Source organism: Heteronotia binoei, chromosome 21, assembly GCF_032191835.1.
Source record: "Heteronotia binoei isolate CCM8104 ecotype False Entrance Well chromosome 21, APGP_CSIRO_Hbin_v1, whole genome shotgun sequence".
Classification (NCBI taxonomy): domain Eukaryota; kingdom Metazoa; phylum Chordata; class Lepidosauria; order Squamata; family Gekkonidae; genus Heteronotia; species Heteronotia binoei.
In genome coordinates this window covers 12,143,035-12,169,510 of record NC_083243.1, presented here as the reverse complement: position 1 = coordinate 12,169,510, position 26,476 = coordinate 12,143,035, and the positions used below count along the sequence as shown (strand labels likewise).

The window sequence follows — 26,476 nt, the reverse complement described above, 5'->3', positions numbered from 1 at the left end:
CAATTAAGCTTTTTTTTTCTTCTCAAAGATCCATTGGAGTGAGAGACTTTGGCGGAAAAAGATTCTCCACTTCATGCCAAAGTTAATTACTAGTTTGTTTAGCTTACAACAATCCCTCCTCTCTCCAAGTATTTCTAAAAGTCTCCGAAATCTACAGGGTGGTGTGTTTTCTTCTTCTTCTTCTAAATCTAATTAGCCCAAGTGCTAATTGTTGTGGGGGGGGGGGATAGATGAATAAAATCACTTCAGGCGTGGAATGATAGAGGGGCGGTCGAGGTGTGCGGGGGGGGGGGCGGGGGGGTACACGCACTCCCCTTCTTTGGGCATTTTGATTCTGAAGTTTTGGGAGGCAGGTTATTTGGTTGGTTGGTTGGGGGGTGGGTGGATTTTGCAATTGCAAATTAAAATAAATTAAAAAGCTGGGGAGCATAGAGATACTGCTTTGTCCCGAAAACGGGGGCGGCGGGGGGGGGGAATCTTTGTTAGCAAGTTTTTTTGTTTGTTTTAAGCCGAGGGGTCTTTTGTGTCTTTAAAAACTGGCTCCACCAACTTTGGTGGGAGACAATTCGCTATTTGTTAAGCCAAGACGAATCTCCCCGCTATCGCCCTTTGGGGTAAAGGGGGAGAGAGGTATTGGAGGCATGGGGGGGGGGGGTCAGTGTATGTATGTATGTATGTATTTATCTATTTATTTATTTATTTTTGTTAATTTGTATTCCGCCCTTTCCCGCGAACGGGCTCAGGGCGGATTACAACAAAAGCGAAAACAATCAAAAACAACAAGCCAAAACCACAGGATGCAGGAAAACATCCCCTGTCGCTTTTGCAAAGGGTGAGGGCGGGGGGAGAACGCATGTCGACCTTCAGCGACCCCCACCCCACCCCCCAACCTCCCCTGGATAGGGCGATTTTGCCAGACTTGCCGGTCAATGTCTCCAAAAGCCCCTTTCTCTTCCCAAGACGACGGCTTAACGGGGCTGGGGCTGGCCTAGGAGCGGGGTTGGGGGTGGTCCCCCCCTCTCTCTCCCCTCCCCCAGCCCCCTCGCCCCTAAGAAAGGCTTCTTTCTGCGTTGTTGTTTTCTAGACGCCAGATGTCAGCTCCCCCCAGTCGAGGCTCCGACGTCCAAAGCTCTTGAAGAAGAAAGAGAAGAAGAAGAAGAAGAAGCAGAGAGAAAGAGAGACAAGAGAAAGAGAGGAGGGGGGAGAGAGAAGTCAAGACAAGGGGGGGAGCTCCGGGACTCGCCTCTTCCCCTCTTGCGTTCTCTCCCCCCCGGGGGGATTTTTGCCATTTTCCCTCCGCCCCGTCCCAACTTTAGCATGATGTCTTATCTCAAGCAACCTCCGTACGCCGTCAACGGCCTCAGTCTCACCACCTCCGGCATGGATCTCCTCCACCCCTCGGTCGGCTACCCGGGTAAGCAAGGTGGGGGGGATCCAAGGCGGGGGGGGGGCTGCTTTGGAAGGTTTGGAGGAGGGGGAGTGGAGAGGAAAGGGGCTGTCCGGGGTTTATTCTCCCCTAAGACAGCCAGTTTGGTGCAGTGGTTAAAGTGCGCAGACTCTTCTCTGGGAGAATCGGGTTTGATTCCCCGCTCCTCCACTCGCAGCTGCTGGAATGGCCTTGGGTCAGCCAGAGCTCTGGCAGAGTTGTCCTTGAAAGCGCAGCTGCTGGGAGAGCTCTCTCAGCCCCACCTACCTCACAGGGTGTCTGTTGGAGGGGGGAGGGAGGTACAGAAGCTTGTGACCGCTCTGAGCCTCTGAGGCTAAATGATGCACTTTCAATCCACTTCCAATGCACTTTCCAACTGGATGTTGCCGGTTCACACAGTAAAATCCAGTTGCAAACTGCATTGAAAGTGGATTGAAAGTGCATTTATTTAGTGTGTGTGATCGTCGCCTGAGATTCAGAGTATGGGGTGGGGTACAATTCCAGTTTCTTCTTCTTCTTCTTCTTCTTCTTCTTCTTCTTCTTCTTCTTCTTCTTCGAGGGGGGTTAAGTCTCAGTGCAATGGGGATGTCTTGATTCTCTTCCCCCCCCTTCATGGTTGGGGGGGGGTGGATTTTGCAATCAGACCCTCGGTCCATCAAAGTCAGTCTTGTCTACTAGACTGGCAGCGGCTCTCTAGGGTATCCAGCTGAGGTTTTTCACATCTATTTGCTCCTGGACCCTTTTTGGTTGGAGCTGCCAGGGATTGAACCGGGGAACTTCTGCTTACCAAGCAGATGCTCTACCACTGAGCCACCATCCCTCCCCCAAGCCACCAGCTGATTTGAGTGATTTAAGGAGACAAATGCCTTCTACAAGCTGGTTGATGGGGTGGCGGGGGCTTCAAGAGCCACACACTATGTGTGAAAGAGCACATGTGGCTCCCGAATCTCAGTTTGGCCACCCCTGGCTTAGAGGGAATACTGCCCATGAGTGAATTACACACACACACACACACACATACACACACACCTCTTTGAAGGGAGCATGGGAATAGCTTTTTTGAAGCTCGGTCTTAAAACAGTTCAACCCAAGCGCCCTGTTCCAGGGGCCTACTCCTGAGCAAGCGCGGATCCTTCCGGATTGCAGCCCTTACTCTGCCCAGAGACCTGATAGGAAGGGCTTTAAAACTGGGGGGCCAGATTGTTTTCTCTCCAGGCCAGCCTTTCTGGCTTGCGGAGGGAACCTTGACTTCCTACCAAAACGGCAGCTTTGACAAGGAGATCCCTTCCCAGACATGCTGAAGTTTCAGCAGGCTGACTCGGAAGTCAGAGCTGCCCTTGTGACTTCTTTCCGAGGACTTCAAGGCGCCGCAGGACTCGAACCCCGCTCTTCTATTGCAGGCCAACATGGCTGCTACTACCCTCTGAAACCCAACTTGTGGCTGAGTTATGGGAGAGGCAGCTTTGGAAGTGGTGTTTACTCGGGAGGAAACCCCACTGGATTCCGGAGCTTTCCTCCAAGGCCAAAGACATAGAATCATAGAGTTGGAAGGTACCTCCAGGGTCATCTAGTCCAACCCCCTGCACAATGCAGGAAACTCACAAAGACCTCCCCCGAAATCTGGTACCTCCAGCTTCCATTCCTGGTTGAACTGGGTCTGGTGGGTCAACCCTGAGAAAGCACAGATGGGTTAGGGCAGGGGTGGCCAAACCGTGGCTCAGGACCCATGCGCGGCTCTTTCACACCTATTAGCTGCGATCACAAGCAATAAATAATGCACTTTAAACCCAGTCTCAATGCACTTTCCAACTGGATGTTACTGTGTGGACTGGCAAAATCCCGTTGGAAAGTGCATTGCAAGTGGGTTTAAAGTGCATTATTTAGTGAGTGTGATCAAATGCCTTCTCCAAGCCGGCTGACAGAGAGCCACACTATGACTGCAATCACACACGCTAAATAATGCACTTCCAACGCATTTTCAAATTGGATTTTACTGTGTGAACTGGCAACATCCAGTTGGAAAGTGCATTGCAAGTGGATCGAAAGTGCATTATTTAGAGTGTGTGATTAAATGCCTTCTCCAAGCCGGCTGACAGAGAGCCATACTATGACTGCAATCACACACACTAAATAATGCACTTCCTACGCATTTTCAAATTGGATTTTACTATGTGAACTGTCAACATCCAGTTGGAAAGTGCATTGGAAGTGGATTGAAAGTGCATTATTTAGAGCGTGTGATTAAATAATATACCGAGTCCGGTACAAGGTGCTGGTTATCACCTTTAAAGCCCTATATGGCTTGGGACCTGTCTACCTGAAGGACCGTCTTTCCCCGCACGTTCCCCAGAGAGTACTGAGGTCGGGAACACAAAATCTCCTTACTATCCCTGGGCCGAAGGAAGCGCGGTTGAAGTCCACCAGAGAAAGGGCTTTCTCTGTTATGGCCCCTACATGGTGGAATCAGCTGCCGGAAGAGGTGAGGGCCCTGCGGGACCTTGTTCAGTTCCGCAGGGCCTGTAAGACGACCCTCTTCCGGCTAGCCTATACTTAGCTTGAGAATTTTACTGTAACTTGCTGGATTCCTTTTATATATAGCTGAAATATTTATGTGTATTAATAACTAGGGTTTTATCTGTTTTATCTGTTTTATCTGTTTTAAATATGGATCCCTTTATATGTGTAATTTTGATGGATCTACTATTGGAAGCCGCCCTGAGCCACTTGTGGGAAGGGCGGGGTATAAATCTTAAATAAATAAATAAATAAATAAATAAATAAATAAATAAATAAATGCCTTCTCCAAGCCGGCTGACAGAGGGCCACACTATGACTGCAATCACACACACTAAATAATGCACTTTCAATGCATTTTCAAATTGGATTTTACTGTGTGAACTGGCAACATCCAGTTGGAAAGTGCATTGAAAGTGCATTATTTAGAGTGTGTGATTAAATGCCTTCTCCAAGCCGGCTGACAGAGGGCCACACTATGACTGCAATCACACACACTAAATAATGCACTTTCAACGCATTTTCAAATTGGATTTTACTGTGTGAACTGGCAACATCCAGTTGGAAAGTGCATTGGAAGTGGATTGAAAGTGCATTATTTAGTGATTAAATGCCTTCTCCAAGCTGGCTGACAGAGAGCCACACTATGACTGCATCACACACACTAAATAATGCACTTCCAACGCATTTTCAAACTGGATTATACTGTGTGAACTGGCAGCATCCAGTTGGAAAGTGCATTGGAAGTGGATTGAAAGTCAGGACTGGATCTACATGTTTTTTGAGGGGGGGGCAAAATTAAAAAATGGCACCCCCTTATGGGCCATTCTATCTTACGGTCCCATAGAATATAATGGACTCCATACCCAATTTGGCACCTCCCCCTCCTTCGGCGCCCAGGGCAAGCACCCCCCTCTGCCCCCCCCCCCGATCCAGCCCTGTTGAAAGTGCATTATTTAGTGTGTGTGATCACATTCATAGTGTGGCTCTCTGTCAGCCAGCTTGGAGAAGGCATGCGATAAGCAGAGGGTTGGACTAGAGGGCCTGTATGGCCCCTTCCAACTCTATTATTCTTCAAATCATTTCACCAAGCCAGCCAGCGGCTTGGAGAATGGATTTAAAGTTGCTTTCTTTCCACCTCTTCTCCCCTTCCTCTGCCTCCCGCCTATTTACCTGCCCGCCTTCTCTCCCTCCCAGCTCTCCAACATCTGTTTATTCTGTGTGGCTCTTACTTGAAGCAAGTTTTGCCACCCCTGGGTTAGGGGGTGGGAGGAACCGGGTAGAAATGCTCCGTCTCTGGCTTTGCCCTAAGACTTGCATGGCTTTCTCCTCCAGCCACCCCTCGCAAGCAGCGGAGGGAACGCACCACCTTCACCCGGGCTCAGCTGGACGTCTTGGAGGCCCTCTTCGCCAAGACTCGCTACCCGGACATCTTCATGCGGGAAGAGGTGGCGCTCAAAATCAACCTCCCGGAGTCCAGAGTCCAGGTAGGCAGAGGAGGAGGGCTGGAGAGTTTCTTGCCTGGATTCCCTTCTTTTCCAAATTGATAAAAAGCAATGTCAAGTTGTAGCCTAGGGACCAATACAGCCAGGGGTGTTAAACATGCAATTCGGGGGCCAAATCAGGCCCCCGGAGGGCTCCTATCAGGCCCCCGAGCAACTGGCTGTCATCTGCTTCCTTCTCCCTCCCTCTTGCTTCCTTCTGCATCACAGCTTGCTTTGCAAGGCTTGCTCGATCGCACAGCAGAGCTACAAAGCAAAACCTCTATTTTCTCCTTTGGTTGAGACTCCTCCCTTGGGGAGGAAAGGGGGGGGGATAGCTTGCTTTGCCGGGCTCTCTCAATTGCACAGCAGAGCTACTGAGCCAAGGCTCTCTTCCTTCTATTGGCTGAGGCTCCTCCCCCCCATCCCCTGGGAAAGGAGGAAAGAGCTAGAGCTTCCTTTGCCCAGTTCCCTAGATCTCCTGGGAGAGATACAAAGAAAACAGCTTTAAGACCAATGAGTGCTACCGTTTTAAGCATGTTTTTACATACATGTATATATGTATGTATATATGTATGTATGTATGTATGTATATATGTATGTATGTATGTATGTATGTATATATATGTTTTTGTCTGTGTTCTTTATATAATTTATATCTCTGCTACCTAATCTCAAATACATACACACATGGCCTGGCCTGACAAAGCTTGGCCCAACAAGGTCTCATCTATGTCAGATCTGGCCCCACTCCTCCACTTGCACCTGCTGGAATGGCCTTGGGTCAGCCATAGTTATCACAGAGTTGGTCCTTGGAAGGGCAGCTTTTGGGAGGGCTCTCTCAGCCCCACCCACCTCACAGAGTGTCTGTTGCGGGGGAGGAAGGGAAAGGAGATTGTGAACCACTCTGAGACTCTTCAGAGTGGAGGGTGGGATATAAATCCAATATCATCTTCTTCTTCTTAACTTCAATAAAAAATGGTTCAAAGTCCAACTCCTGTTCTAGAGCTGTGCTCTAAGACTTTCTTTCCACAGAAGCCCAAACTCAGGAACACAGAAGCCCAAACCCCACCCGCCTCACAGGGTGTCTGTTGTGAGGGAGGAAGGGAAAGGAGATTGTAGGCCGCTCTGAGACTCTGTCCTTGGAAGAGCAGCTGCTGTGAGAGCCCTCTCCAGCCCCATCCACCTCACAGGGTGCCTGTTGTGGGGGAGGAAGGGAAAGGAGATTGTAGGCCGCTCTGAGACTCTGTCCTTGAAAGGGCAGCTGCTGTGAGACCCCTCTCAGCCCTACCCAACTCACAGGGTGTCTGTTGTGGGGGAGGAAGGGAAAGGAGATTGCAGGCCACTCTGAGACTCTGTCCTTAAAAGGGCAGCTGCTGTGAGAGCTCTCTCAGCCCCACCCACCTCATAGGATGTTTGTTGTGGGGGCAGAAGATAAAGGAGATCGCGAGCCTCTCTGAGACTCTCGAGTGGAGGGTGGAATATAAATCCAATGTCGTCTTCTTCATAACTAATGAGTTTGACACCCCTGCTCTAAGCTGTGCGCAAAAACTCTACTTCGTGAGCTCTTGGCATTAAAGTTGTGAGCTCTTGCGTCGGTGAGTTGGCACGGCCTTTTTTCCTGAGCTAAGTGTTGAATTAATTTGTTTTAAATTCAGTGGTGAGGAGGTTGCATAAATGGAGACGAGATTTATGCTTATCAAAATAAATAAAGCTTACCAGTATAAAACGTCAGGGAAAGGTACTTGGGATAGAAGGAAGAAAACAATGCATTCTACGTTGCTTAACACCACCTTACAGCCGCTTGACTACTTCTAAGAATGAAGCAGGAGCTAAGACCAACAAACTTTTTATTCAGAATGTAAGCTTTTATATGCATGCACACTTCTTCAGACAAGTGTGAACATATACTAAACCCATCTTCCACTATATTTTAATGTATTTTTTTCTAACGGTAAAGATAAAGGTAGTCCCCTGTGCAAGCCCCAGTCGTTTCCGACTCTGGGGTGACATCGCTGTATGACGTTTTCACGGCAGACTTTGTTACGGGGTGGTTTGCCGTTGCCTTCCCCCGTCATCTACACTTCCTCCCCAGTAAGCTGGGGACTCCTTTGACCGACCTCGGAAGGATGGAAGGCTGAGTCAACCTGGAGCCGGCTACCTGAACCAGCTTCCACCGGGATCGAACTCAGGTCGTGAGCAGAGGGCTCCGACTGCAGGACTGCACCTTTACCACTCTGCGCCACGGGGCAAACTAGAACAATGTATATGTTTATGTTACCTGTTAAAAGGTAAATTAGTTGGACCGGAAAAACTTCTGGGAAAGAAACGCCTTCATTTTGACCCAGGCTTTTGAGCAATAGAATCATTAACAGACATTCTCACATTCTCTGACATGTTACTGTTTTATTGGTTTCCCACTTTAATGCAACCCAGATCAAAGCTCATCTTCTGCAGTCTTCTAAATCTGCAGTCTTCTTTCGCAGTCTTCTAAACAGCCAACATCCCTTGTCAGAGTATGTCAACGCAAAAAAATGTTATTCTGATAGACTATTCTAAAAGTGTAGTCCCGTGGCGCAGACTGGTAAAGCTGCAGTACCGCAGTCGGAGGTCTCTGCTCATGACCTGAGTTCGATCCCGGCGGAAGCTGGGTTCAGGTAGCCGGCTCAAGGTTGACTCAGCCTTCCATCCTTCCGCGGTCGGTCAAAGGAGTCCCCAGCTTGCTGGGGGAAAAGTGTAGATGACCGAGGAAGGCAACGGCAAACCACCCCGTAACAAAGTCTGCCGTGAAAACATCATAAGGCGATTTCACCCCAGAGTCGGAAACGACTGGTGCTTGCACAGGGGACTACCTTTACCTTTTTATTCTAAAAGAGAAATACATTGCAATACTGTGTGTATATTTAGCCATACTTGGTAAAAGTGAGTTTAGCATATGTAATGAGATTTTTAAAAACCCAATAGCTTTAGAGCAGGGGTGGCCAACGGTAGCTCTCCAGATGTTTTTTTGCCTACAACTCCCATCAGCCCCAGCCAGCATGGCCAATGGCTGGGGCTGATGGGAGTTGTAGGCAAAAAACATCTGGAGAGCTACCGTTGGCCACCCCTGCTTTAGAGGGAACACTGCTAAGGACCCTGTAGGTTTTTTAAGGCGAGAGATGCTCAGAGGTGGTTGGCTGTTGCCTACCTCCGCTTAGCAAATCCAGACTTTCTTGGTGTTCCCCCATCCAGACAGGAACCAAGGCAGAACCAGCTTAGCTTCTGAGCTCTGACGACGTTGGGAATGGCCTGGGCTCTCCTTCCAGATTAGCCACGGAAAACCCCGCAGTTTGGAGAGCCAGTTTGGTGTAATGGTTAAGTGCGCGGACTCTTATCTGGGAGAACCGGGTTTGATTCCCCACTCCTCCATTTGCAACTGCTGGGATGGCCTTGGGTCAGCCATAGCTCTGGCAGAGGTTGTCCTTGAAAGGGCAGCTGCTGTGAGAGCCCTCTCCAGCCCCACCCACCTCAGAGGGTGTCTGTTGTGAGGGAGGAAGGGAAAGGAGATTGCAGGCCGCTCTGAGACTCTGTCCTTGGAAGGGCAGCTGCTGTGAGAGCCCTCTCCAGCCCCACTCACCTCACAGGGTGTCTGTTGTTGGGGAGGAAGGGAAAGGAGATTGTAGGCTGCTCTGAGAGTCTGTCCTTCAAAGGGCAGCTTCTGGGAGAGCCCTCTCCAGCCCCACCCGCCTCACAGGTTGCCTGTTGTGGGGGAGGATGGGAAAGGAGATTGTAGGCCACTCTGAGACTCTGTCCTTGAAAGGGCAGCTGCTGAGGGAGCCCTCTCAGTCCCACCCACCTCACAGGGTGTCTGTTGTGGGAGAGGGAGATAAAGGAGATTGTGAGCCGCCCTGAGACTCTTCGGAGTGGAGGGCAGGATATAAATCCAATATCTTCTTCTTCTCATTCCTACACCTGGCCAGTTCTAAGGGGATCCAAAAGTTGGGGGTGGAGGTCAATGCTCCCTCTAAGGCAGCGGTCCCCAACCTTTTTGGCACCAGGGACCAGTTTTGTGGAAGACAATTTTTTCCACGGACCGGTGGGGGCAGCAATGGTTTTGGGATGTGCATTTTATTTCTATTAGTTTGATGTAGCGGTTAAATGCACAGACTCTTATGTGGGAGTTCTGGGTTTGATTCCCCACTCCTCCATTTGAAGCTGCTGGAGGGGCCTCGGGTCAACCATAGCCCTGGCAGAGTTGTCCTTGAAAGAGCAGTTTCTGTCAGAGCTCTCTCAGCCCCAACCGCCTCACAGGGTGTCTATTGTGGGGGAAGAAGATAAAGGAGATTGTAAGCTGCTCTGGGACTCTGACTCAGAGAGAAGGGTGGGATATAAATCTGTGGTCTTCTTATTCTCCTTCTCCTTCCTTCCCAAACCCCACCTTCCCTAGGGTCTCTTGGGTTAGCCATAAATCTCGCAGAGCTTTCCTTGAAAGGGCAGTTTCTGTCAGAGCTCTCTCAGCCCCACCTGCCGCAAAGGGTGTCTGTTGTGGGGGAAGAAGATAAAGGAGATTATACGCCACTCTGTGACTCTGAAATTCAGGGTGAAGGAAAGGTCCCCTGTGCAAGCACCAGTCGTTTCCGACTCTGGGGTGATGTTGCTTTCACAACGTTTTCACAGCAGACTTTTTACGGGGTGGTTTGCCATTGCCTTCCCCAGTCCTCTACACTTTCCCCCACCCCCGACAAGCTGGGGACTCCTTTGACCGACCTCGGAAGGATGGAAGGCTGAGTCAACCTTGGGCCGGCTACCTGAATCCAGCTTTTGCTGGGATAGAACTCAGGTCGTGAGCAGAGAGTTCAGATCACAGTACTGCAGTACTGCTGCTTTAGCACTCTGCGCCACGGGGCTGCTTTCAGGGTGAAGGGTGGGGTATAAATCCAATCATCTTCTTCTACTTCATCGCAAGGACAGTGGTGGTGGTGGAAAGTGCCAGCAAGTCACAGCTGACTAATGGTGACCCTGTTAGGGCTTTCAAGGCAAGAGTTCGACAGAGGTGGTTTTGCCATTGCCTGCCTCTGCATAGCAACCTTGGACTTCCTGGGAGGTCTCCCACCCAAGTCCCAACCAGGGACAAACCTGCTTGGCTTCTAAGATGTGATGAGATCGAGCTAGCTTGGGTCATCCAGGTCAAGGCAAGAGACGTTCAGAGGTGGTTTGCTGTGGCCTTTCCACTGCATAGAAACCCTGGGCTTCCTTGGTGGTCTCCCATCCAAGTACCCACCAGGGCTGACCCTGCTTAGGTTCTGAGATGTGATGAGATGGAGCTAGCTTGGGCTATCCTGGTCAAGGCAAGAGATGTTCAGAGGTGGTTTTCCATTGCCTGCCTCTGCATAGGAACCCTTGACTTCCTTGGTGGTCTCCCATCCAAGTACCAACCAGGCCCAACCCTGCTTAGCTTCTAAGATGTGATGAGATGGAGCTATCTTGGGCCATCCGGACCAAGGCAAGAGACATTCAGAGGTGGTTTTGCCATTGCCTGCCTCTGCGTAGCAACCCTGGGCTTCCTTGGTGGTCTCCCATCCAAGTACCCACCAGGCCCAACCCTGCTTAGCTTCTGAGATGTGATGAGATGGAGCTAGCTTGGGCCATCCGGGTCAAGGCAAGAGATGTTCAGAGGTGGTGGGCCATTGCCTGCCTTTGTGTAGCAACCCTCGACTTCCTTGGTGGTCTCCTATCCAACTAACCAGGGTTGACCCTGCTCAGCTTCTGAGACCTGACGAGACTGGGCTAGTCTGGGCCCTCCAGGTCAAGGCTTAGTAGGAACTTGCCTGCTATTCTCTTTTCGGTGTTGTGGTGAAATGTGCGGACTCTTATCTGAGAGAACCGGGTTTGATTCCCCACTCCCCCCCCCCACTTGCACCTGCTGGAATGGCCTTGGGTCAGCCATAGCTCTCCTAGAAGTTGTCCTTGAAAGGGCAGCTGCAGTGAGAGCCCTCTCAGCCCCACCCATCTCACAGGGTGTCCGTTGTGGGGCGAGAAGATATAGGACAGGGGTGGCCAACGGTAGCTCTCCAGATGTTTTTTGCCTACAACTCCCATCAGCCCCAGCCATTGGCCATGCTGGCTGGGGCTGATGGGAGTTGTAGGCAAAAACATCTGGAGAGCTACCGTTGGCCACCCCGACATAGGAGATTGTAAGCCGATATAGGAGATTGTAAGCAACATTGCTGGCTGGGGCTGATGGGAGTTGTAGGCAAAAAACATCTGGAGAGCTACCGTTGGCCACCCCTGATATAGGAGATTGTAAGCAGCTCTGAGTCTCTGATTCAGAGAGAAGGGCGGGGTATAAATCTGCAGTCTTCTTCTTCTTTTTATCATGACTGTTTGCCACCCAGAGTCTGCTCGCGGAACGGGCGGCATATAAATCTAAAGTAAATAAATAAATGAAAACCCTGGTTGGTGTAAGGGTCGCTCTCTGCGAGCTTTTATTGTCCCCCCACCGCTTCTAAAAACCCACCTTGTGAAACCGACCAGTGACATTTCCATGTAGGGGAACGCATCCAGTTTTCAGTGGCTGAAACGATAGCTGATTGCTAGGGACCAGGGGTGGAATTCTAGCAGGAGCTCCTTTGCCTGTTAGGCCACCCCCCCCCCCCCGCTGTAGCCAGTCCTCCAAGAGCTTACAGAGCTCTTTTTTTGTAAGCTCTTGGAGGATTGGCTGCATCAGGGGTGTGTGGCCTAACATGCAAAGGAGCTCCTGCTAGAATTCCAACCCTGCTAGGGACGCCATCGCAGATTTTGCTCTTTGCGCCTGCATCCTCTCAGAGATTCTCGCACACTAAGATTTAAAGAATCTCGGAGATTCTCCCACCGTAAGATTTGAAGGCCTGTCTTTGTTTACATCAAGATAAGATTGCAAACAAGATCTGTCGCGGAGACTAAAACATTCTTCCTGGGGAACTGTTTTGACACCTCCTGTCTAGCGCTGTCAACACCCGTTAAACCATCTCAGGTCTCAAGAAAAGAGACTTGTGGTTTTCGAGACCATACCCCAAACGTAGCAATCCTATTTAACTGTCTACTTAGTTACTTGAACTATTTATCAGCCCACCAAGGAGGAGAACAAAATAATTCTTTTTTTTTTTTAAATCACTCACACATGCAAATAATATCTGAAGAAGTGAGCCGTGACACACGAAAGTTCCTTCCTTGCCACATATTTTGTAGTCTTTAAGGTGGAAGAAGAAGAGGAGGAGAAGGAGAATGATATTGGATTTATATCCCGCCCTCCACTCCAAATCTCAGAGTCTCAGAACGGCTCACAATCTCCTTTATCTCCCTCCCCCACAACAGACACCCTGTGAGGTGGGTGGGGCTCTCACAGCAGCTGCCCTTCCAAGGACAGAGTCTCAGAGCGGCCTACAATCTCCTTTCCCTTCCTCCCCCACAACAGGCACCCTGTGAGGTGGGTGGGGCTGAGAGAGCTCTCCCAGAACCTGCCCTTTCAAGGACAACTTCTGCCAGAGCTATGGCTGACCCAAGGCCATTCCAGCAGCAGCTGCAAGTGGAGGAGCGGGGAATCAAACCCAGTTCTCCCAGATAAGAGTCCGCGCACTTAACCACTACACCAAACTGGGATGAATTTTGCACTCGCCCTCCGATGCTCTGAGGTTCCTCTTTTCAGCGTGGCATCCTTCCAATTTCCCACTCTCTGGGGCTTCAGTTTGCATCGCCGTTTTTCTGCGGCCAAGAGAAGCTGGTTTTTAGCGGTTTCTCTTTGCCTCGCAAAAACAGCAATGCAAGCTGAAGCCCCGGAGCAGATAGTGGGAAATCGGAAGGACGCCGTGCCGAAAAGAGGCACCTCAGAGCAGCATAGGGTGAGTGTGAAATCAGTCAGACTCTTACCCTTTTTTACTGGCTAACATGGCTACCCACCTTTATCGACATCCAAATAATAGTTAGCGCATTTGGTCCAAAATCCAGGGGTTTGTGAAAGCAGGGACGGCCCTAGATTGTCCAGCACCCTAGGCAAGGTTAACTTCTGGTGCCCCCCCCCCACGCTAATAACATCACCAAGTCACACGGGGGCACCCAATTTACCCCCAAAAGACTGGCACCCTAGGCAATCACTTAGTTTGCCTGGTAGGAGGGACGGCCCTGCATGAAATGGTCTGTGAAGGATATAGCTCTCACGGGAATTGTCCTTGAAAGGGCAGCTTCTGGGAGAGCTCTCTCAGCCCCACCTACCTTACAGGGTGTCTGTTGTGGGGGAAGAAGATAAAGGAGACTGTAAGCCACTTTGAGACTCTGATTCAGAGAGAAGGGTGGGGTATAAACCTACGGTTCTCTTCTGCTCCTCCTCCTCCTTCTCCTCCTCCTCCTTCTTCTTCTCCTCCTCCTCCTTCTCCTCCTCCTCCTCCTCCTTCTTCTTCTCCTTCTCTTCTCCCCACCTCACAGGGTGTCTGTTGCGGGGGAGGAAGGGAAAGGAGACTGTAGGCCGCTCTGAGACTCTTCGGAGTGGAGGGCGGGATATAAATCCAGTATCTTTCATCTACCTCACAGGGCGTCTGTTATGGGGGAGGAAGGGATAGGAGATTGTGAGCTGCTCTGGGACTCTTCGGAGTGGAGGGCGGCATATCAATCCAATATCTTCATCTACCTCACAGGGTGGCTGTTGTGGGGGAGGAAGGGAAAAGAGATTGTGAGCCGCTCTGAGACTCTTCGGAGTGGAGAGCGGGATATAAATCCAGTATCTTCATCTACCTCACAGGGTGTCTGTTGTGGGGGAGGAAGGTAAAGGAGATTGTGAGCCGCTCTGGGACTCTTTGGAGTGGAGGGCGGGATATAAATCCAATATCATCATCATCATCCTCATCATCTTCTTCTTCTCCTTCTCCTCCTCCTCCTTCTCTTTCTTCCCAATCGCCTAGTTTGCCTAGCGGCAGGACCAGCCCTGGGCCCTGATCTCATTATAGGGAGATGTTGCCAACCCTGAAGAGAGCCTGTGTGTGTGTCCCCGTTTGGCTGTCTCAGCCTGCATGGAAGGGAGTTTTGCACTTTTGCACAAGGCTGTGGCCCCAGAAGGTCAGACCAGAACTGACAGGCTGACATTAAATCAAAAGAATTTCCGGCTCAACATGAGGAAGAACTTCCTGACAGAGAGCAGCTCCTCAATGGAAGGGGCTACCTTTGGGGGGGGGGGGTAGAGAACCAGTTTGGTGTAGTGGTGAAGTATGCAGACTCTTCTCTGGGAGAACCGGGTTTGATTCCCCACTCCTCCACTTGCAGCTGCTGGAATGGCCTTGGGTCAGCCATAGCTCTCGCAGAGCTGTCCTCGAAAGGGCAGCTTCCGTCAGACCTCTCTCAGCCCCACCCACCTCACCGGGTGTCTGTTGTCGGGGGAGAAGGTATAGGAGATTGTAAGCCGCTCTGAGTCTCTGATTCAGAGAGAAGGGCGGGGTATAAATCTGCAGTCGTCGTCTTCTTCTTTGGAGGTTTTCAAACAGAGGCTAGCTGGCCCTCTGACAGCAATGCTGATTCTGTGAACGAGGCAGACCATGCGAAGGAGTGCAGGGTGGGTTGCATCAGCGCTTTGCTCCCACGGCCCTTTCTCCCACGCCCAGGGAAATACCGTTTGCCACTTTGCAGCAATTCTTCTCCAGGCGAGCTTGAGAGATCCTAGAGGTTTTCTACCTTCCTTTGGGCATAGAGGAGGGCTCCCTGGGGGAGGAAGACGGCTGTGAGCCCTGTTCCCTCTAAGCTGAGTTAGTGTGAGCTAGCTCACAGTTTTGGTCATTAACATTTTATTGGCGTTTTCCCAATACAAAACAAACAAGATCGCAACGGAACAAGGATGCAAACATAACATTGCAGCGCAGTAAATAATATCGACTCTAGCTAAGTAAGAAGTACGTATGAACAAGCTGTAAAGCATATCGGACAAGAGCAGAACAGCAGCATTATGTATAAAGAAGAAAATAAATGATGGGAAACATAGGAAGCCGATTAATATGAAGTTATGCAAGATGCCATAGTCAATCCATTATGGAATGTAAAGGTTACCAGCGTAAAGAGTAATGTACGCTACTACTATTATAAAGTCTACCTTCCTCAACAGTCGTATGCACCTTCTGCAAGATGTACACCACGACTAGCACAAACAGAATTTTATTTTTTATTTATTTATTTATTTATTTATTTGGGATTTATATCCCGCCCTTCCCACAAGTGGCTCAGGGCGGCTTCCAGTAATAGATCCAACAAAATTACAGTATTTAAACATATAAAGGGATCAGCATTTAAAACAGATAAAAACAGATAAAACCATGGTTATCAATAAATATTAATAAATATTAATAAATATTTCAACTGTATATAAAAGAAAGAAAGAAATCCGGCAAGTTACATTAAAATTCTCAAGCTAGGTATAGGCTAGCCGGAAGAGGGTCGTCTTACAGGCCCTGCGGAACTGTACAAGGTCCCGCAGGGCCCTCACCTCTTCCGGCAGCTGATTCCACCATGTAGGGGCCATAACAGAGAAAGCCCTTTCTCTGGTGGATTTCAAACGGGCTTCCTTCGGCCCAGGGATAGTAAGGAGATTTTGTGTTCCCGACCTCAGTACTCTCTGGGGAACGTGCGGGGAAAGACGGTCCTTCAGGTAGACAGGTCCCAAGCCATATAGGGCTTTAAAGGTGATAACCAGCACCTTGTACCGGACTCGGTATATTACTGGAAGCCAGTGCAGGGTCCGAAGACCCGGCTGAATGTGTTCCCACTTTGGGAGACCCAATAACAGCCGGGCCGCGGCATTCTGCCCACCTGAGCCTGAGAGGAGCCTGAGAGCCAGTTTGGTGTAGTGGTTAAGTGTGTGGACTCTTGTCTGGGAGAACAGGGTTTGATTCCCCCACTCCTCCACTTGCACCTGCTGGAATGGCCTTGGCTCAGCCATAGCTCTGGCAGAGGTTGTCCTTGAAAGGGCAGCCTCGGTCAGAGCTCTCTCAGCCCCACCCACCTCACAGGGTGTCTGTTGTGGGGGAGGAAAGAAAGGAGATTGTAGGCTGCTCTGAGACTCTGTTCTTGGAAGGGCAGCTGCTGGGAGAGCCCTCTCCAGCCCCACCCACCTCACAGGGTGTCTGTTGTGAGGGAGGAAGGTATATAGGAGATTGTGAGCCGCTCTGAGTCTCTGAATTCAGAGAGAAGGGCGGGGTATAAATCTGCAGTCGTCGTCGTCTTCTTCTTCAGCTCTGGCTGCCACTAACGACACATCGCTGGCTCAGCCATGGCAAAAAGAAAATGAAAAAAGAAGACTGCATGCCAGGAGCCCTGGAAGTCGGGAGGTAGTAACCCCACAGGCCCCCCTGAGCCAGTTTAGTGTAGTGGTTAAGTGTGCGGACTCTTATCTAGGAGAACCGGGTTTGATTCCCCACTCCTCCACTTGCACCTGCTGGAATGGCCTTGGGTCAGCCATAGCTCTGGCAGAGGTTGTCCTTGAAAGGGCAGCTGCTGGGAGAGCCCTCTCCAGCCCCACCCACCTCACATGGTGTCTGTTGTGGGGGAGGAAGGGAAAGGAGATTGTAGGCCGCTCTGAGACTCTGTCCTTGAAAGGGCAGCTGTTGTGAGAGCCCTCTCAGCCCCACCCTCCTCACAGGGTGTCTGTTGTGGGGGAGGAAGGGAAAGGAGATTGTAGGCCGCTCTGAGACTCTGTCCTTGAAAGGGCAGCTGTTGTGAGAGCCCTCTCAGCCCCACCCTCCTCACAGGGTGTCTGTTGTGGGGGAGGAAGGGAAAGGAGATTGTAGGCCGCTCTGAGACTCTGTCCTTGAAAGGGCAGCTGTTGTGAGAGCCCTCTCAGCCCCACCCTCCTCACAGGGTGTCTGTTGTGGGGGAGGAAGGGAAAGGAGATTGTAGGCCACTCTGAGACTCTGTCCTTGAAAGGGCAGCTGCTGGGAGAGCCCTTTCAGCCCCACCCACCTCACAGGGTGTCTTTTGTGGGGGAGGAAGGGAAAGGAGATTGTGAGCCGCTCTGAGATTCCTCGGAGTGGAGGGTGGGCTATAAATTCAATATCTTCATCTACCTCACAGGGTGTCTGTTGTGGGGGGGGGAAGGGAAAGGAGATTGTGAGCCGCTCTGAGACTCTTGGGAATGGAGGGCGGGATATAAATCCAATATCTTCTTCTTCCCTGTGGCTACAGGCCCGATTCTTCCCCATCTCCCCAAACGTTCTGTTCCATGTTGCAATCCCAGTAGATTCCAGCCTGACCTCCATCACATCCCCCCCCCAAAAAAAATCTTTTTGTGTGTGTTTGTGTGCTGTCAAGTTTAGGGTTGTCAATCCCCAGCTGGGGGCATGTGATCCCCCAGTTGAGAGGCCCTCCCCCCACTTCAGGGTCATTAGAAAGCAGGGGAGGAGGGTGGGAAATGTCTGCTGGGCACTCCGTTATTCCCTATGGAGACCAATTCCCATAGGGTATAATGGAGAATTGATCTGCAGGTAACTGGGGCTCTCTGGAAGCTGTATTTTGAGGTAAAGGCACCAAATTTACAACATAGCATCCAGTGCCTCTCCCCAAGCTACCCTCCAAGTTTCAAAAGGATTGGACCAGGAGGTCCAATTCTATGAGCCCCCAAAGAAGGTGCCCTATCCTTCATTATTTCCAATGGAGGGAAGGCATTTAAAAGGTGTGCCGTCCCTTTAAATGTGATGGCCAGAACTCCCTTTGGAGTTCAGTTGTGCTTGTCACAACCTTGCTCCTGGCACCACCCCCAAAGTCCCCAGATATTTCTGGAATTCGACTTGGTAACCCTAGTCAAGTTTCAGCCTCCTTATGGCAACTTCATGGGGCTTTCATAGAATCATAGAGTTGGAAGGGACCTCTAGGGTCATCTAGTCCAACCCCCTGCACAATGCAGGAAACTCACAGATACCTCCCCCTAAATTCACAGGATCTTCATTGCTGTCAGATGGCCATCCAGCCTCAAAGCAGGGCTTCCTCTGTGGTCTCCCATTCAAGTACTAACCAAGACCAACCCTTCTAGCTTTAGAGATCTGCCAAGGTTGGACTAGGTTGGAACATTCAGGTCAGGGGAGACAACCCATGGGGGTGGAAAGTGATGTCAAGTCACAGATGACATATGTCAATGTAGGAGATGCCATGTTGGATCAGGCCAATGGCCCATCCAGTCCAACACTCTGTGTCACATAAGAACATAAGAGAAGCTATGTAGGATCAGGCCAATGGCCCATCCAGTCCAACACTCTGTGTCACATAAGAGCATAAGAGAAGCCATGTTGGATCAGGCCAATGGCCCATCCAGTCCAACACTCTGTGTCACATAAGAACATAAGAGAAGCCATGTTGGATCAGGCCAATGGCCCATCCAGTCCAACACTCTGTGTCACATAAGAACATAAGAGAAGCTACGTTGGATCAGGCCAATGGCCCATCCAGTCCAACACTCTGTGTCCCACGGTGGCAAAAAAAACCACCCAACCCAGGTGCCATCAGGAGGTCTACCAGGGGGGCTAGGACACCAGAAGCCCTCTCACTGTTGCCCCACCAAGCACCAAGAATACAGAGCATCACTTGCCCCAGACAGATAGTTCTATCCATACACTGTGGCAAATAGCCACTGATGGACCTCTGCTCCATATGTCAATCCGATCCCCTCTTGAAGCTGGCTATGCATGTATCTGCCACCACCTCCTGTGGCACTGAATTCCACGTGTTAATCCCTCTTTGGGTGAAGAAGGACTTCCTTTGATCCATTCACTGATGCCAACCCCTCATGAGGTCTTCCAGTCAAGAGACAAACAAAGGTGGTTTTCCATTGACTATCTCTGAGTAACAACCCGAGTCTTATTTGGTAGTTATCCACCAAATACTAACCGGGGCTGAGATCTGACAAGGTAGGGTAGTCTGGGCTATCAAAGTTGAGGCAAAAGATCTGCTATACACACATCTTGATATTTAACTGCACCAGGTATGGCCCCACTTTTATGAAACAATTTTTGCTATCGGCTTGGAGGGGAACGCCAGAGTTTCCATTGTCAGGCTGTCTATGCTTGTAGCCGCTGCCACTTCTTGTGGCCAGGGTTCCCTCTAAGCTGAGTTAGTGTGAGCTAGCTCACAGGGGGTTTTTAGTCTCCAGCTTTTGCCTTAGCTCAGGAGAAATGGCCCCAGAGCAAACTGTCACGTTCTCAGATTGGAGGCAAGCAGGAGTCCAAAGCCAGTCCAAGGTCAAAGTCCAGGAAGTCAAGCAGGAGTCAAGTCACCAATGCAGAATCACAAACCGGAATCAGAAGTCAACGTCCAAAAGCCAAAAGGTCAGGGTGCCAAGGAAACCAAGCAGGTCGGGATCAGGAAGGAGCGTGGATGCAAGCCAGAGAATAGACTTGATGCTTCCACAAGGTTACCAGGTCCTAGGTAGGAGCTATATGGGAGTCTCAATCAGCCTGCTTCCTGGGTGGCAGTGACTCTGCTAGAACTCAGGGCTGAGAGATCTGAAGCCTCGGCGTGCCTCATGTCTTCGCTCTGAAAGTTCTTTCCGGAGCCCGCTTCGAACTCTTGAGATGGGAGGAGGATTGCTTGGAGGAGACTGATAGTCAACAGCTGACACTGGTGCCTGGAGAGTGATTGATGGGCCAGCTGCTGTTTGTTCAGCTGAGGAACTGGCTGGCAACTCTTCCTGGTGTGTTAACCCTTCCAGCTTCCCCTCATCAGGGCTCATGACACAAACTAATTTATGCCGTCACTCACAACTTTAATGCCAGCAGCTCACAAAATAGAATTTTTGCTCACAAGACTCCACAGCTTAGAGGGATCATTTGTGACAGGGAATTCCATATGTTCCGTGTCGCAACCCTGGTATTCCTTGGTGACTCCCCCCGCCCCACATCCAAATACTAGCCTGGGGCAATCCTGCTTAGCTTCCAAGGTTCAAAGGGATTGGGCAAGTCTGTAACCCTTCCTTACCTGTAACCCAGGTAAAATCCATCGGTTTCACTAGAACTTGCCTGCCAGTCTGCATGCTGAGGTTTGGGACTGCTTCCCTGTTTGCTGGGAAAAGGGCAGTGTAAATGAGGTCCCAGCAATGCCCCCGGGGAAGTGCTCCCCAAATCAAATCAAGGGTTGTTGGTAAACAATCTGAGACCGGCACTCATAAAGGTAAAGGTAGTCCCCTGTGCAAGCACCAGTCATTTCCAACTCGGAGGTGACGCTGCCAGTTTGGTGTCCTGGTTAAGTGTGCGGACTCTTATCTGGGAGAACCGGGGTTGATTCCCCGCTCCTCCACTTGCACCTGCTGGAATGGCCTTGGGTCAGCCATGGCTCTCGTGGGAGTTGTCTTTGAAAGGGCAGCTGGTGTAAGAGCTCTCTCAGCCTCACCTACCTCACAGGGTGTCTGTTGGTGGGGGAGGGGAAGGTAATGGAGATTGTGACCGCTCTGAGATTCAGAGTATAGGGCAGGATATAAATCCAATTTCTTCTTCTTCTTCTACAGCTCTCTCAGCCCCACCCACCTCACAGGGTGTCTGTTGTGGGGGAAGGATATATAGGAGATTGCAGGCTGCTCTGAGACTCTGTCCTTGGAAGGGCAGCTGCTGGGAGAGCCCTCTCAGCCCCACCCACCTCACAGGGTGTCTGTTGTGGGGGAGGAAGGGAAAGGAGATTGCAGGCCGCTCTGAGCCTCTGTTCTTGAAAGGGCAGCTTCTGGGAGATCTGTCTCAGCCCCACCCACCTCACAGAGTGTCTGTTGTGGGGGAGGAAGGGAAAGGAGATTGTGAGCCGCTCTGAGACTCTGTCCTTGGAAGGGCAGCTGCTGTGAGAGCCCTCTCAGCCCCACCCACCTCACAGAGTGTCTGTTGTGAGGGGAGAATATACAGGAGATTGTGAGCCGCTCTGAGTCTCTAATTCAGAGAGAAGGACAGAGTATAAATCTGCAGTCTTCTTCTTCTTCTTCCTCTCAGCTTAATATGTGTTCATAGCATGCCTGTTTATGATTTACATTTCCCACAATAGTTACTCTGTGTTGGTACCTAGATAGAAGCCCAGCTTGTATGCCTGGCACTCACTGGGAAGTGCTTCCTTGCCAAAAGAGGAAGTGGACAGGGTATAGCAGGAAGAAGGTGAGCAAAGGAGGAAGTCAGCCAGGGGAGGGGAAGGAGAGAATCACTGGCTTCTGTGCAGAAATATAAACCTGCGCTATACTTTCCAGAAAAAGGTGGTAGAAAGGATAGCATCACTTTAGACTGCAGGTCTGGGAAATAGTTTAATAAATTTGGGGTCATATCTGGTGCAGATGAAACATCACGCTGTTCAACGCTCCCCTACGATAAAAAGAAGAAGATATTGGATTTATATTCCGCCCTATACTCTGCATCTCAAAGTGATTACAATCTCCTTTATCTTCTCCTCCCCCACAACAGACACCTTGTGTGGTGGGTGGGGCTCAGAGGGCTCTCACAGCAGCTGCCCTTTCAAGGACAACTCCTATGAGAGCTATAGCTGACCCAAGGCCATTCCAGCAGCTGCAAGTGGAGGAGTGGGGAATCCAACCTGGTTCTCCCAGATAACAAGAAAATAATGCAGAAAATAAGTCCTTCAGGGAGTTAGGGTTAGGGTTGGCTGAGGTGCGCAATTTCTCCTTCATGTGCTAGCTTACTCTTGCAAGGAATAAGATCTTAGTACGTGGGATTTCCTGCCATAGAAAGTGGTGGCGGCTACAGACACAGACAGGTCCAAGAGGGGACTGGATAAACATATGGAGCTGAGAACCATCAGCAGCTATTAGCCACAATGTATATAGATGGCACACTCTGTCTGGGGCAGTGATGCTCTGTATTCTTGGAGCTTGGGGAGAGGGGTGACAGTGGGAAGGCTTCTGGAGTTCTGACCCAGCTGGTGGACGTCCTGATGGCCCCTGGGTTTGGGCCACTGTGTGACCCAGAGTGTTGGACTGGATGGGCCACTGGCTTGATCCAGCATGGTTTTTCTTATGTTCTTATGTCTGGGGCAGTGATGCTCTGTATTCTTGGTGCTTGGGAGGGGCAACAGTGAGAGGGCTTCTGGAGTTCTGGGCCCACTGGTGGATCTCCTGATGGCCCCTGATTTTTTGGCCACTGTGTGACACAGAGTGTTGGACTGGATGGGTCACTGGTTTGGTCCAATATAGCTTCTCTTTTGTTCTTATGTCTGAAGCAGTGATGCTCTACCTTCTTGGTACCTGGGGGGCAACAGTGGGAGGGCTTCTGGAGTTCTATCCCTACTGGTGGACCTCCTGATGGTCCCTGGTTTTTTGGCCACTGTGTGACACAGAGTGTTGAACTGGATGTGCTGGCTTGGTTCAACATGGCTTGTCTTATGTTCTTGTGTCTGGAACAGTGATGCTCTGCATTCTTGGTGTTTTGGGGGCAACTGTGGGAGGGCTTCTGGAGTTCTGGCCCTGCTAATGGACGTCCTGATGCCCCCTGGGTTTTGGCCACTGTGTGACACAGAGTGTTGTACTGGATGGGTCACTGGTTTGGTCCAATATGGCTTCTCTTTTGTTCTTATGTCTGAAGCAGTGATGCTCTACCTTCTTGGTACCTGGGGGGCAACAGTGGGAGGGCTTCTGGAGTTCTATCCCTACTGGTGGACCTCCTGATGGTCCCTGGTTTTTTGGCCACTGTGTGACGCAGAGTGTTGAACTGGATGTGCTGGCTTGGTCCAACATGGCTTCTCTTATGTTCTTGTGTCTGTAGCTGTTGGACCAAACTAGTGTTGGACTGGTTTAGTCCAACATGGCTTCTCTTATGTTCTTGTGTGTGGAGGGCTTCTGGAGTTCTATCCCTGCTGGTGGACCTTCTGATGGTCCCTGGTTTTTTTGCCACTGTGTGACACAGAGTGTTGGACTGGATGGACTGGTTTGTTCCAACATGGGTTTTCTTATGTTCTTGTGTCTGGAGGGCTTCTGAAGTTCTCTCCCTGCTGGTGGACCTCCTGATGGCCCCTGGTTTTTTAGCCACTGTGTGACACAGAGTGTTGGACTGGATGGGCTGGTTTGGTCCAACATGGCTTCTCTTATGTTCTTATGTCTGGAGCAGTGATGTTCTTTGTGCTTGGGGGGGCAGCAGCAGTGGGAGGGCTTCCAGTGTCCTGGCCCCACTGATGGACCTCCTGATGGCCCCTGGGTTTTGGCCTCTGAGTGATACAGAGTGTTAAACTGGATGGGCCACTGGCCTGATCCAACAGGGCTTCTCTTATGTTCTTATCTTGCTTTAATGCGAGGGGAAATTGAGAAACGCCCCCCCCCCTCTGCATTGTCACCCTTTTCCTGCGGCATGTGTTGACCCAGCTCTAGGCTTTTCACTCCAGGTGGTTAAAACAAAAAGACCACCCCTGGATGGGGTAAGAGCAGGCAGACAAAGGGCACCCCCATGGAGAGCTGAAAGGCTGCTTGGGATGGGGGAAGTTAAAGCAATGAGGCATAGCTGGGATTGGCCCTCTAAGCTGAAAACGCATTGCCTGAAAGAAAATCCCATTCATTGAGTGGGGAGGAGGACTTGTTTTCTTACACGCCCAATTGGGACACTGCAAATCTGGAGTAGCCGAGGTGAAGGAAATATCAGGGTGTGAGGTTCTCCAGCCCAGCTGACTTGTCTCCGGCACAGCTAACTGAGAGCCAGTTTGATGTAATGATGACGTGCGCAGACTCTTATCTGGGAGAACCGGGTTGGATTCCCCACTCCTCCATCTGCACCTGCTGGAATGGCCTTGGGTCAGCCATAGCTCTGGCAGAGGTTGTCCTTGAAAGGGCAGCTGCTGTGAGAGCCCTCTCAGCCCCACCCACCTCACAGGGTGTCTGTTGTGGGGGAGGAAGGTGAAGGAGATTGTGAGCCACTCTGAGACTCTTCGGAGTGGAGGGCGGGATATAAATCCAATATCTTCTTCTTCTTCTTCCTCCCACCCGTTCTTAGGTTCTCTATCAATCAACCCCCCCCCTTTATAATACTCTGTTCTTTTTAATTAAGGGCTTGGCTTCAGAAGGACTTAAGTGAGGAGTGGGGGTCTTTAGAGAACCCAGAGCTGGCAAGCCCCCTGACCTGGAAGTAACTCCTCTTCTCCCCCCTTTTCTGAAGCAGCCTTGCTAAACAACTGAGTTTATATACCACTCAGTTTATGAAGCTGTTGGGTTATGATGCTGGAGGTGGAATGGGTGCAGCCAGGAGTGGAATTCTAGCTCCTTTGCATATTAGGCCACACCCCCCGATGTAGCCAATCCTCCACGAGCTTACAAAAAAGAGCCTCGTAAGCTCTTGGAGGATTGGCTACATCAGGGACGTGTGGCCTAATATGCAAAGGAGCTCCAGCTAGAATTCCACCCCTGGCTGCAGTCAAGGAATTGGTTTACCCACCTACCCCTTTCCCTGCCTTCCCCTCCCTCAACACCATGCAGATCTGCATATTTGCTATCATTTTATGGAGACCCCGTAGGGTTTCAAGGTGAGAGATGAGCAGAGGTGGCTTGCTGTTGCCTGTCTCTGCGTTGTGACCCTGGACTTCGTTGATGGCCTTGCATCCATGTGCCAACCAGGGTGGACTCTTCAAGAGGGAATTGGAGAAACATATGGAGCAGAGGTCCATCACTGGCTATTAGCCACAGCGTATCGATGGAACTCTCTGTCTGGGGCAGTGATGCTCTGTATTCTGGGTGCTTGGAGGGGGCAACAGTGGGAGGGTTTCTGGTGTCCTGGCCCCATTAGTGGTCTTCCTGGTTGCAACTGGTTCTTTTTTTGTCACTGTGTGACACAGAATGATGGACTGGATAGGCCATTGGCCTGATCCAGCATGGCTTCTCTTATGTTCTTATGTCTGGGGCAGTGACGCTTGGTGCTTGGGGAGCAACAGTGAGAGGGCTTCTAGTGTCCTGGCCCCATTGATGGACCTCCAGATGGCACCTGGGGTTTTTTGGCCACTATGTGACACAGAGTGTTGGTCTGGATGGGCAATTGGCCCGATGCAACATGGATTCTCTTATGTTCTTATGTCTGGGGCAGTGATGCTCTGTATTCTTGGTACTTGGGGGGCAACAGTGGAAGGGTTTCTAGTCTCCTGGCCCCACTGATGGACCTCCTGATGGCACCTGGGTATTTTGGGCCCCTGTGTGACACAGAGTGTTGGACTGGATGGGCCACTGGCCTGATCCAACATGGCTTCTCTTATGTTCTTCTGTGACACAGAGTGTTGGACTAGATGGACCATTGGTCTGATCCAACTTGGCTTCTCTTACGTTCTTATGTCCTGGCCCCACTGATGGACCTCCTGATGGCACCTGGGTTTTTTGGGCCCCTGTGTGACACAGAGTGTTGGACTGGATGGGCCACTGGCTGATCCAACATGGCTTCTCTTATGTTCTTCTGTGACACAGAGTGTTGGACTGGATGGGCCCTTGGCCTGATCCAACATGGCTTCTCTTATGTTCTTACGTGACACAGAGTGTTGGACTGGATGGGCTGTTGGCCTGATCCAACATGGCTTCTCTTATGTGACACAGTGTTGGACTGAATGGGCCCTTGGCCTGATCCAGCATGGCTTCTCTTATGTTCTTATGTGACACAGAGTGTTGGACTGGATGGGCCACTGGCCTGATCCAACATGGCTTCTCTTATGTTCTTATGTGACACAGAGTGTTGGACTGGATGGGCCATTGGCCTGATCCAACATGGCTTTTCTTATGTTCTTCTGTGACACAGAGTGTTGGACTGGATGGGCCACTGGCCTGATCCAACATGGCTTCTCTTATGTTCTTACGTGACACAGAGTGTTGGACTGGATGGGCTGTTGGCCTGATCCAACATGGCTTCTCTTATGTGACACAGTGTTGGACTGGATGGGCCCTTGGCCTGATCCAGCATGGCTTCTCTTATGTTCTTATGTGACACAGAGTGTTGGACTGGATGGGCCACTGGCCTGATCCAACATGGCTTCTCTTATGTTCTTATGTGACACAGAGTGTTGGACTGGATGGGCCACTGGCCTGATCCAACATGGCTTCTCTTATGTTCTTATGTGACACAGAGTGTTGGACTGGATGGGCCACTGG

The 26,476-nt window shown here is 50.6% G+C and overlaps 1 protein-coding gene across 1 annotated transcript in view; it reads left to right on the top strand.

The window, feature by feature from the left end:
* Window positions 1-1,245: 1,245 nt before the first annotated feature.
* OTX2 (orthodenticle homeobox 2) overlaps window positions 1,246-26,476 on the top strand; it is a 32,533-nt gene continuing 7,302 nt past the window's right edge. Inside the window, 2 exon segments of the mRNA XM_060261933.1 lie at window positions 1,246-1,414; window positions 5,276-5,427. Coding sequence (XP_060117916.1) covers window positions 1,318-1,414; window positions 5,276-5,427 — 249 coding nt within the window. The 5' untranslated portion in view covers window positions 1,246-1,317.